The sequence below is a fragment of the Grammomys surdaster genome, unplaced genomic scaffold (genome assembly GCF_004785775.1).
Source record: "Grammomys surdaster isolate TR1022 unplaced genomic scaffold, NIH_TR_1.0 165, whole genome shotgun sequence".
NCBI classification, from domain to species: domain Eukaryota; kingdom Metazoa; phylum Chordata; class Mammalia; order Rodentia; family Muridae; genus Grammomys; species Grammomys surdaster.
In genome coordinates, this window is record NW_021604613.1 from 20,108,911 (window position 1) to 20,121,885 (window position 12,975).

Below are 12,975 nucleotides of genomic sequence, written 5' to 3' on the forward strand. Positions count from 1 at the left end.
TGTGTGTGTGTGTGTGTGTGTGTGTGTTTTATTCTTAAGTTCCTTTGTAAATCCACAAACTTTCGAACTCTTGACTGACACATTTTAAAAGGTTGAATATGGTGGCACAAACTTATACACAAACTTGTAGCCCCAAATACTTGGGCAACTGAGAAGAAAATGCTTGTGCCTAACAATTCAAGACCAGTCTGGGGAACACAGTAATACAGAATCTCTCAATAAAATAAAATTAATAATATTAATAGCAACAGTAAAATATTTGCAAAACCTAGAAATCCTACCTACGATCTCAATGGTATTACAGTGAAGAACAGTGATGAGCCACGGAGGCACTTTTTGTATGGTGTAGATGATGCTCCAGTCCTTCTGTCTGTTACCTTACAGCATGGAGGTAGGGCACTTACTCTGTGTGGTAAGGAATCACTTCCTCTTGAAAAAACTTCCTTACACTCTCCCGGAAAATGTCATGCTCCGAGGAAAAGATTCTTCTGATTCCAATATCAGTTAATTTTTTAGCAGAAGGAGTTTCTAGACGTGCTTCTGCTCCAGAATGAGAACATCTTGAAGAAACATACATTGAGAAAATTAAATCAACCATTACTCTTCATATCCAAATTAATGCCAGAGAACAACCTGGAACTCTGAGATACGCTCTCCATAGGATCTCCTTACCTCTCAGACCCTGTCTCAGAACCCTCCCCCAACTCTCCCACGACAGCATTCTGTCATAGTTCAACTGTCTCCTTCTAGAAATCTGTAAGGTGGATATCTAGATCTAAACACAGGTGTGAGTTGAGGTAAGTACAGTGTTTCTGAATAGCATATGGAAAAAATTGCATAAAAATCAAATAGTATAATAGAATAACAGTGGTAAATTTTCATGTCATGTACAGTTTTTAAGACAATGCAAACTCTTCCAAAGTAGCAAATTCAGAATCCTAATTGCAAATTTCAGTAGCATAAGACAAGAACTAAGTATAAATGTCACTGCCACATTGGAGTGTCAATCAAAATGCCCAACAAGACTCGGTGTGGATTAGTATAGAATTCTTTAGGATCGTCAGCAGACACTTCCCATGCCCTCCTTCCTTCTTCCTCATGACTGCAGAAAACATGAAATAACATTTTTTTTTTTACCAGTCTCTTTAGTTCAACTGTATCCAAGGTTTTATTTTGTTTCTACTGAGGTTCCCTTTAGAAGGACATTCCTTCCTCCATCTTCAAGCTCACACCTCAATAAAAACTTTTTTAAAGAAAAATTATTTTATTTGAAAGCAAAAATATGGGTTTTCAAGAACAGGGTTAATCCATTCTCCCTGGTAGTCTTGTCCTTCACACTGATGTACACGACAATTCCCATGCCTGACACTATGTTCTGACCCAGGCATTCAGCATTCATCATGACTTGGGTACTGCAGGATATTCGATTACTCTGTGAACCCCGACATTGTGTTATTTACTGGAAAAATCTTTTTCTAGTTATGGTGTGGCTCAGCCCTAGCATAAACCTTTGTGAGTGTGTGTGGTGTGTGTGTATGTGTGTGTGTGTATGAGACTTTTTCCTCTTTTTTTTTTAATATTTTTTAAAATTTTTTATTGGATATTTTATTTATTTATAATACAGATGTCATCCCCTTTCCCCATTTCCCCTCCCTAGAATCCCCATCCCATCCCCCTCCTCCTTTATGCTTTTATAACATTTTAATTACATGCATGTGTGTGTGTATATATATATATATATATATATATAAATTTTCAAATTGTAATTTATACTCATTCACACAGGGGTTATAAACACAAAAAGGCAGGACGTGGGGAAGGGGATGACACTGGAGTGTGGGTGTTCAGGGGGAATACAGATATTTTTCAGAACAGGGTATCGGCTGGATGAGGGTTCAGGGGATAGGTCACTATGACTCTGCCTAAGATTCTCTTGTCCTTATCTAAGTTGGTATTATCTGCCAAGGCTACCTACTTACAAGGTTTATGACTACTCAGGCTGGTAAATTGTCACAAAAGCTGCCTGTTTACAATAGCTTATAGCCATCTGTTTCAATGTTTTTCCACAGAGACCCAAGACTTGGTGTTAGTATACACATATGACAGGCCTACTGCTGATTTTAGGCCTATGGCTGATTTTAGGCCTTCAGTGTGTAAGCAGGGCTGCCCCTGACATCTCCTCCCTCCTCTACATATAGACGGGCTGTGGCAAATCTAATCTTGCGAAGGTGGGGATAGAGGCCTAACATCCAAGGGGACCTTGTAATGGCTCCAGCCCCCCTGTTGTTGTCCAGTGAGGCATGAGGGCCATACCTGTCCCGATGTCTTTTTCCTGGAGAGGGGATACTTTTGACATCAACCCGTATGCAGTTAGGCTAATTACATGCATGTATTAAGGTCAGTTCTAGGTTGAGGATCTAGCAATACAATAGATGAAAATAGTCAAGGAACAAGCAAGACAATAAACACAAATAGTCAAAGAACAAACAAGGCAATAAATAAAATTCCATGAACACTCCTGTGATCACTGTTTCTAAGGACTTATCAAGATGACCAAAGTATCTGAGCCTACTTCCCTGTCCTAGCCCAAGGTCATTTTCGTGTCTGAAGCCTACTTCCTTGTTCTAGCCTAAAATTTAGATTCCTGTCTGAAATTACTTCTTTATTCTAGCCAAATATTTAGATTTCTGCCTGAGATTACTTGTTTATTCTAGCCTAAGATTTAGATTCCTGCCTGAAATTACTTCTTTGTTCTAGTCTAATGTCAGATTCCTGCCTGAAGCCTACTTCCTTGTCCTTGACCAACCTAGCATATACCTTTAATCCAAGAGCTTTCTGGTTATTATAAACAGAATTAAATAAAGTCAATCATAGGTCAAGAGGCAGTGAAAGCAACCAGTTAACAGGGAGTGAACATAGGAGAAAAAAATCAGAGAGAGTAAGAGGAAGTCAGGAGAATGGATAGGCACAGAGGAAGTAGAAGAGAGAGATATTCAGTTTGAGGGGGTTTTGAGATAGCATGGAGGAGAGCTTGCTTTTCCTTTTGGGGAGTCAGCTGAGAAGGAAGGTCAGCTGGGTACTTTCTCTGCCTCTCTGAGCTAGTAGGCTTTCACCCCAGCATTTAGCTCCTGAGTCTTCATTGGTAAAATTGAACAACTGAGATTTTGTTTTAAAAAAATGGGAACTTGTTTCAGCAGGTATTCTAGACATTGTTGGAACACATCCTGAACATCTGTTTAAAGCAGTTGCCAGTGGATGTAAAACCCATCACCACTGAGTAGGTGGCCAATGAGCTCTAGAGAGCAAACAAAGGGCTTAACGATCTTCCAGTCAGAGTTAGCAATCAGCAACTCTGTTTAGTAGGGGTCAAGCCATTTTTCACCCAAGGTTGGCCACCATGCTGATGAGGGTCTAAGGCTTGATCCTTCACAACATACAAGTGATCGGCAACTTAGTAGCACCTGGCCAGGATGATGTCTACCTAGTCACCAATGGCAGAGATGTTCTGGAAGTCTAGCTATCACATGGGCCCAAGTACCAATGCATCAGCATTCTATGATAGACACAAAGCTCTTCCCTTTTAAGGCCATGATGGCATCTCTGTTATGGGACACAAAAGACATAGGTGCTCACTGGCTGCCCTCAACTCTGTCACTACTGCAGGTCCAGTAAGTCAGTCCTGGTTTTCACTGCTCCAATGCTGGGTCTCTAAAAATGTTATAACATATTAAAATGTGGAGAAGACTTATTTCTGCTTTGTGTTAAGTTCTAACATAGGTTTCTCTCTTCCTTCCATGGACCCTGTTTTTTCCTTAGTCTTTTTGTTTTCTAGAAAACATCTATTTCTTAATTGTACAACATCATGATTAAAGTCATAGAGAAACTAGGAGTGGAAAAAGCCTATCTCAGCATGACAAAGGCTATATATGAAAAACCTACAGCCAGCATCTTGCTAGTGAAGGGCCGTAGAGGCTTTTGCCAGCCTTACACCCACCTGCTTCTTGTCAAGTTCCATTCTCCACCTACAGGACCATTCTCAGAATGTACTGATAGTCACCTGATCCTCTGGAAGGTCTCAGGTAGAGTTCAAATGTGTGTCATGCTTGCTAGCCAATAGATTTAAAGGTCAAAATGCTTAGCCAATAAGTTTGAACTGTAACCTTGATGATGTAACCTGTGCCCCTAAAAAGTATAAAAACTGCTTGTAATAGCCCTTCGGGGTTGCCTTCTCATCACTCGCCTCGAGGGACTGATTGAGGGTTGACCCCCCAACACGCCAGAAAATAAACCTCTTACTTTTGCATGGATCTGTATCTCCATGTCTCACTGAGGGCACCTCAAAGTAAGCACCACTGACCGGGGGTCAGGGTCTTACACTAGGAAAATTTAAGCCATTCCCATTAAGATGGGAACAAGGCAGAGTGACTCTACTCCTGTTTAATGCAGTGTTTGGAAACTTAGCTAGAGCAATAAGATAAGAAAACAAAATAGATACAATGCAAATGGGAAACGAAGTCCAAGGATCTCTTTTTACTGATGATATGGATTCAACCTAAGAGTCTCTAAAGACTCTACCAAAAGAATTCTCAGAGCTAATAAACACTTGCAGCAAAGTAGCAGATACAAAGTTAATATAAAATTCAGAGGCTTCCTATAAGCATGGAAACAATCCCATTCACAGTTGACAGACAGACAGACTGAAAGACACACACACTCCTAGGATAAACTTAACCAAGGAAATAAAAGACTTCTACAATGTAAATGTTAAGACACTGAAGAAAGAAACAAAGGACAATACTAGAAGACAGAAAGACCTCCTGTTCACAGCTCAGAAGAATTAATATTAGAAAAATGGCCAGCCTATCGAAAGCAATCTACAAATCCAATACAGCCCCCCCAAAAAAAAAAAAATTCCTGGGCTATTCTTCAAAGAAATTGAAAACAAAATGTTAAAACTTACATGGAGGCACAAAACACCAAGGATGGCTAAAGCAATCCCAAACAAAAGAATGCTGCTGGAGGTTTCACCGTACCTGGGTATAAGCTATACTACAGAGCCATAATGGACACAGCATAGTAATGACAACAGAAAGCACACACGCGTGCACACACACACACAAAATGGAACAAGGGGCACAAATGTAAGTGTTGGCAACTGCAGCTCCCTGATCTCTGATAACGATGGCAAAAGTATATACTGAGGGAAAGACAGATGAATGGAGGATGAAAATATGGCACTATTTTAGGTTGCTGTGATAAAATACCATAGCCATAGAAGAAAGGGTTTGCTTAGGCTTACAGTTACAGGGGATGAGGGTCTGCAACCGTCACAGCCAGAGGCCTGGCAATAAACAGAGGGCTGGGGCAGGAGAGATCAGAGGTACCACAAACACTAGGAAGAGAAAGCAAACTGGAAAGGGCAACAGGCCCATCCTAGTGATTACTTCCTAAAGCAAGGCCACACCCCCTAATCTTCACCAGAGGCAACAAACTGCTGACCAAATGTTAAAGGCCAGAGAGAAACAACACCCCCCACACACACACACACACAAGACCTGCAGGTGGTTTCTCAGATCACAACAAAGTTTACTTTATCCCTAATAACTAAAATGACTGCTTTCAATTTATTGCTATGAGTAAGCATTTTAAAGTACATATTTGTCCACACAGATGTTCACACACTGCTTTTTCCTCTGTGTAAAAGCAGTGCTAAGACTAGAATACCAGGCTTCTGAGATTCAGATGGAATTGTTTATCACTATAAGTATAACACTTGTGTGTAAATCTGCCTAGGTCTTAAAATGGTACACCTTATAATATACTAAGAAAAAAAGTAATATTTCTAAGTACAGAGAAAGAAACACATAAATAAGCACTTCCCTGTTTAGTTAAAAGTGCTAAAGGGAATACACATCCGACAAAACTCAAAACATAACATCCATTTTCAGTTTTGAGACACCTGTACTGGATAAATCAATAACCTTCAGGCTAGTCTCCAGTGTTTTCTCTGCCTTTTAAGTCAGGGTCTCACTAAGCAGCTCAAAAGAGGCTTCAAACTCACCATGATCCTCTGGCCTCCACACTGTGTGGAGGGGGAATTACAGGCCTGTGTTACCACTTTAAAGTCTCGAATACATTAAAAAAAAAAAAATCAAAAAGTCAGAAACTAAATGAAATGACCTATTAGCACACTCAGGCCTGGCAGCTTGATGTAAGTATATACGTTCTTGGGCTCAGCCTAGGCCTCACTCCATAAATGCTGAATCAGCCTACGTTTCAACTGGATCGTTGACCATTATGCTCATAAATGTTTAAGAAACCCGTGACGATAAAACTATAGCTCCTGACTCACTGACCATTCTCCAATATCCTCTTTAAGGCAGAGCTTCTTCCCACACTTGAATTAAAAAAAAAAAAAAAAAGATCATTTTGAGGTTCTCTCATTTTAAGAGCGTGAGGAAGACCTGATACAAAGGTCAGAACATCACTTTCTGGGGAGAACAAAAAAGCATTCCTATCTTAAAGTCCTTGAAACTTTCCCAAGTCTCCCGGGGCATGGATAAGCATTACCACAGCACTTTATTGTACTTCGCAACAATGTGCTAATTAGCTCATTTAAATGTCCTGCCACCATAATTAAGGAAGCATTACACTTCCAGTCTGCTTTATGCAATGAATGGATTTTAGACAGGTAAAACTTTTGATCTTAGTGTAAACACCTCTTAATAGTCTCTAAAGCTCTCGGGAGCTGCCTATTAATCCCTCTACTTTTAATTAGCTTAAGGATTTGGTAATAAATCTACATCTAATTTATCAGATGGGGCCCTCATCTGGACGCCTGTGTCGGGATGATTGATGTTGCTCGGGTCTTCCGGTCGCCGCCTCCGCATACGGAGTCCCAAGTTCACTGTCAGGTGGCAGTCCTCAGTCTCCTTTCCAACTGGGCTAAAGGTCGCAGCTACTCCGTGACAGCGCCCAGGGGGTGATCGCCCCCGCTAGGGCTGGGCAACTCTTTCAAAGTCAGTTCCCCGGACAAATTGTAGGACGCGGGGCGGGGCCTGGGCCTGGAGCGAGCTTTCGGGGGAGCCTTGCCTTTTGGGGCGCGGCGGACCATGGTGGGAACACCCTGAGTTCTCCAGGCCACAACGGGCAGCCCCGGATTCCGGAGAGAAGGCTCTGTCCCTTCCTCCGGGCGTATCGCCCCGGCTCGGCCGTAGCGCGTCACACCCCATCCTCAGAGCTCCGCCACCCCGGTTGTCCGTACCCCAGGCTGGACCCGCACTCACCGAGCGCAGGGCGGCGGATGTGCAGCCGAGCGGGCGCTGAGGACGCGCAGGGAGCGGAGAAGCAGGCGCGCAGCCATGGCGGGACGGACGGACGAACGGACGGACGGCGGACGGGACTGGCGGGCTCCGCGGCGGGCGCAGGGGGACGGCGGGGCGGCTGGACGGCAGGACGGTGGGGCGGGCCTCGGGGACAGCCAACTGCGGGCCGCAGGGCGGTGCCGCCAGCTCGGGCGGGGTCTGGGCCGGCTCTGCGCGACGTCCTGTGCGCCCTCCCCGCCCTGCTGCGGGGCTGAGCGAGGGTTCCCCAGAGAGTTGCCTTGGAGCAGCGCAAGGCGCCCCAACGCCCCGCACTGAAAGATGCTTGAAGTTCATTTTCTAACTTTGGAAGGCTCACTTCATGTCTATAACTGTATGAGTACTCACTGTAAAGAATTGTGCTGATTTGGTTTGTTTTTTCTTTCCTTGCAGAAGTTTGTAGCTACTCTTTGAAAATAAGTATATGTGTGTGTGTGTGTGTGTGTGTGTGTGTGTGTGTGTGTGTGTGTATAATAAAAATATAATATATATATATATATTTGATACCGAAATAACATGTGGTTCAATTCTCCAATAGTACTTGAACTCGTATATGGTTGTTTCCCCTTTTTTGTTGTTTTTAGTTCAACGAAATGGAGTATTTGGGTTTATGGATTTGACGGTTTGTAATGGGGAATGCCTGAAAGGTTCTGAACTCTAAAGAATGTGCACAGTAGATTTCTAAAGAGCCAAAGGGGTCTAAGTCAAGAACAACAGTCACCGAGTCTGAAATAATGAAATAGTGAAAGTGAAAGACATTTTGTGTTAGCAGTCGACTACTGACGGCCAACTCATAGTAGGACGTATAGAAATGTTTCAAAAGAAAGCTGTAGTACTTCAGAGCACTCACAATCTGGAAAACATGACGTCTTTTTTTTAATTAAAAAAATATTTTAGATTATATTTCCTTCATGTATGTGTGTATATGTCGCATACTCATGTGGAGTCCAAAGTTTGTGTGTGTGTGTGTCTGTCTGTCTGTCTGCTGCACACTCATGTGGAGTCCAGAAGTTCATATCAGATGTCTTCATCAATTGCCCTCCAGGTTTCTCACTGAACCTGGAGTTTATAGAATTGACTAGCCTGTCTGGCAGTGATCTACCTGTTTTTCTGCTTCCCCTAGGGCTATATTTAGTAACATACTCCAGAGAGTCCAGCCAATACCTGGGGGGACAGGCATTACACTCAGGTCTTAATGCCTACACAGCAGGCACGTTACCCGTTAAGAACATTCTCCCCAGACCTCTCAGATTTTTAGGCCTCAAAATGTGTGAACTACTAATTCCCACCCCACCCCAACCACTTCCTTAAAGTTGCTGTGTCTGATGAGATGCCATAGCACTTCAACTCCCAAACTCTAGCTGCATTTATTCTCTACCTTGGCATGCGCACTCCTCTGCTTTTTTGAGAGATGTTCATAATGGACTTTTACAGTCAAACACTCACACATCATACCACTCTCCCCATTCAATGAATTAAAGAACATAGTGTCAAGTTCAAGTGTTTTTGAGATAGAACTATAGAGGACTGTCTTAGGGTTTTACTGCTTTGAACAGACATCATCACCAAGGCAACTCTTCCAAAAGAACTATTTAATTGAGGCTGGCTTACAGGTTCTGAGATTCAGTCCATTATCATCAAGGCAGGCATGGTGCTAGAGGAACTGAGAGTTCTACATCTTCATCCTAAACGAGGAAGGAGAAGATTGCTCTCCTGGTAGCTAAAACAAAGGTCTTAAAGCCCATGCCCACGGTGACACACCTCCTCCAACAAGGCCACACCTCCAAATAGTGTGACTCCCTGGTACAAGCATATTCAAACTACCACAAAGACTTATCTGGGATTTTTTGAGCCATAATGACACTCTTCAAATCTAATGGTGCTGCTAGCCATCTTTCTAGTCTGTCAAAGGGCCAAGGGTACATATTCAAATAACATTTATTTTAGAGGCTAAGAATTACTGCAAAGTCCTTAGGAAAACCTTCTGATTTCACAGCAAGTATTAATCAACTTATACAGAGATCTGTTTTATTATAATACTATTTGCATAAACATGAAAAATCATCAGTGATCTTTTCTTGCATTTCCATTTGAATGACAAATGAGTCCCTTTCCATGTTATAATACTAGCTTTTATTTTAAGGCAAGTTTTCCATATTCCTATCAGCTGCTGCTGCTGCTTCTTCTTCTTCTTCTTCTTCTCCTTCTCCTTCTCCTTCTCCTTCTCCTTCTCCTTCTCCTTCTCCTTCTTCTTCTTCTTCTTTTTGGTTTTTCGAGACAAGGTTTTTCTGTATAGCCCTGGCTGTCCTGGAACTCACTCTGTAGACCAGGTTGGCCTCGAACTCAGAAATCTGCCTGCCTCTGCCTAAAGGCATGTGCCACCACTGCCCGGTGCTGTTCCTATTTTCATAGCTATTCGACTGCCCCCTTTGAAAGCATGTATTTTATCTTATGATTAGAAGAAACTCAATATTTATGGAATGAAAGAACAAATGAACGAGTTATTCTTGCCCTCCTCAGCCATAGCACGCTTCACTTTCTATCACACCAAGTGTAAACTACCTGGTTTGATATGCAGTGCTCATAAAAAAAATGCCAATCATTGCCTGCCAGTGACCACAGCAGATTTGTGAGCCTGGCCCTTTGTAAGCACTGATCCACTAGATCTCCAAACTGAGAACTTCAAATCCAGGAAGTCTTAGACGGAAATATGCACAACACTCTCTGCCCAGAGATTGTCTCCCTCTTGTCCTGGATTTCCTACTTTCCAACATAAGCTTTCCAGTTAGACAGATTCCTTTACCCACCGTATCCTTTCTTCCTTCTGGTGAGCTTTCCTGACTTTCCCATCTTTTTCTTAATTAGCTTTTAATGTTCAAGTTTAGGCATATCCATTGACATAAGGCTCTGGGTGCCACTGACATTTCAGTTACTAAAATCATGTTCTTCCTTGGACGTGGTGGCAAATGTCAGTAGCCTTGCTTATTCAGATACTAAGGCAGGGGGACTGTTTAAATGTGCAGAAGTTTGTGACAGTCGTCTGAGCAATACAAAGAAACCCTCCCCCATACCCTCTAAAAAGATATGCCTGCAGAACTCTCAAGCAATATATGCCATACTCCTACAAGGGGAATATCAATGGCTCAAAGGGGTTCGTGAAATTCTGGTTATTGTTCAACCTTTTATATCATTTGAATACAGCAGACTCTACATAGAAGCTGGTTTGTTGTGTAAGGCCTGAGTCCTACCCCCAGGAATGAGTACACACACACACACACACACACACACACACACACACACACGGTACTTGTTTTGTTTTTATTTTATAAAAGGAGGCAATCACTTTATCAAAAAGAAACCTGATGAACAGGATCTTAAACAAACGTGGCTCCAGTTACCCTTGCAAAAATGTAACAAGATAAGGACACACATCATTTGCATTAATTATGCCTCTAGGAAACCTGGAAAAAAAAGACAAAACAAACAAACAAAGCCCCCACCACCACCACCAGATCAAGTTACTCCTAGAAAATGAAGGACAAAGAAAGGCAAAAATAAAGTGAAACTAAAAACTAAACAAAGAAAGAAAGAACAGAGAAAGGCAAAATCAAAGGGCTCCATGTTGGCTGGTGGTGACTTGATGAGGAAACTGCCTTGAGGCCAGGTGCTGTTGCTCTTGGTGAGAGTGCCTTGCCAAAGCACACACAAGGCCCACAAGCCCACACCCAGTACACGAAGACAAATAGGAAGCCAGGATGGGGTCTGTATCAAAGCTCATTGAGATGAAAGGATACTGGGGATTTGTTGAAATTGGAAAAAAAAGGACTGTAAATGTTTAAAGAATTTTACCTAAGGACCGGAGAGATGGCCCAGTAGTTAAGAGCACTGGTTGCTCTTCCAGGGGTCCTAAGTTCAATTCTGAGCAACCACATGGTGGCTCACAACCATCTGCAATGGCATCCCATGCCCTCTTCTGTTGTGTCTGAAGATAACAATGTACTCATATACGGAAAAATAAATTTTAAAAATCTTTTAAAACAAAAAATAGAATTCTATCTAAGCTGGGCATGGTGGCACACACCTTACAGTGCTTGGAAGGCAGAGGTAAGCAGATCTGTGTGAGTTCAAGGCTAGCCTAGTATTCATAGTGACATCCAGGTTAGCCAGAACTACACGAAGTAAGATTGTGTCTCAACAAACAAACATACCAGAATTTTACCTTAATGTTAAATGTCTATACTTAATATCTCTACAGTGAGTAATCTGGTAATTCCTTCCACTTGGGAAATAACAGGAGGGAAAATGGAGCATGATATATGCAGTAGTTTTTCAAATGCTTCAGAAAAAACCTCTATATAATGTGGCAAATTGATCAAAATGTTAATATTTGAGCATCTGAGGAAAAGGTAAGTGGGAGATAGTTAACTTTTGTCCATGTCTGACATTTTTCTCAGTAAGCTAATAGTAGTTTGAATACAAATATTGATGTTGGGCTTATTTAAGTTTGAAAAATAAAAAAGTGAAAGCAGCTAATTGAAGGAAAAAAGCCTGGAAAAATAACAATGTTAGAAGCTGATAGCAGCCAGGCAGTTGTGGTGGAATACCAGGAATAGCAAGGACTGGAGAGATGGCTCAGTGGCTAAGAGCACTGACTGCTCTTCCAGAGGATTAGAGTTCAATTTCCACATGGTGGCTAATACTTTCTGTAACTCCAGATGGAGGGAATCTGAGGTCTTCCACAGGCACTAAACATACAAGTGTCACACAGACATAGACATACATGCATATAAAATAATAATAATTTATAATTTTTAATGAAAAGGAGAATAGTATATCATATAAGTGTGAGATGAAAACAGAAAACTAATGACATAAAAAAAATGAGCTGAGCAATGGTGACCCCCAAGTTCCTCTTTATTTACCTCATTATATGGCATAATAGAAAACATATAGGAAAGAACATTCTAGACTGCAGCTGAAAAATCTTAGAGTTTCTTAATCTCTCTGTGTCTCCGTTTCCTTATTTGTAACATGGAGATATTAATAGCATCTACCTCATACCTTAGCTTTGTTGTGAAGCTAAAACAAGACAAAATATGTAGAGCATCCATTCCAGGCATGGTAGGAGACTAGTACACAGTAATGTCATAACTATGTCTCCTCACCCTAAATCTAAGTGGAGGGCATGGTCTGCCCAGGTTGCCAGGGAAACAAAAACCAGAGAACCCTACCCTTCCTCTCATTCAGTTCCTATTCATTCATTTGGGAAGTGTTTGCAACAACTGATCCTCCTAATCCTTCTACTTCTTACTAGACAGGTTGGGTCATCCCTTGAATTTTTTCTAGACTCCAAGGAGGAGAGCATGGGATACCAAATTCGCCTCCTCATTTCTTGTTCTTCTTGTTCTTCTTCTTGTTCTTCTTCTTGTTCTTCTTCTTGTTCTTCTTCTTGTTCTTCTTCTTGTTCTTCTTCTTGTTCTTCTTCTTGTTCTTCTTCTTGTTCTTCTTCTTGTTCTTCTTCTTCTTCTTGTTCTTCTTCTTGTTGTTGTTGTTCTTCTTCTTCTTCTTCTTCTTCTTCTTCTTCTTCTTCTTCTTCTTCTTCTTCTTCTTCTTC

At 41.7% G+C, this 12,975-nt stretch overlaps 1 protein-coding gene across 1 annotated transcript in view; it reads right to left on the reverse strand.

Moving 5' to 3' along the window:
• Acadl (acyl-CoA dehydrogenase long chain) overlaps positions 1 to 7,427 on the reverse strand; it is a 34,940-nt gene extending 27,513 nt beyond the window's left edge. The window contains exons 1-2 of the mRNA XM_028765647.1: positions 7,287 to 7,427; positions 405 to 560 (exon numbers count right to left, since the gene is read on the reverse strand). Of these exons, the coding sequence (XP_028621480.1) occupies positions 405 to 560; positions 7,287 to 7,363 (233 nt within the window). The 5' untranslated portion in view covers positions 7,364 to 7,427. The remainder of the gene's footprint in view (positions 1 to 404; positions 561 to 7,286) is intronic.
• Between the last annotated feature and the right edge of the window lie 5,548 nt (positions 7,428 to 12,975).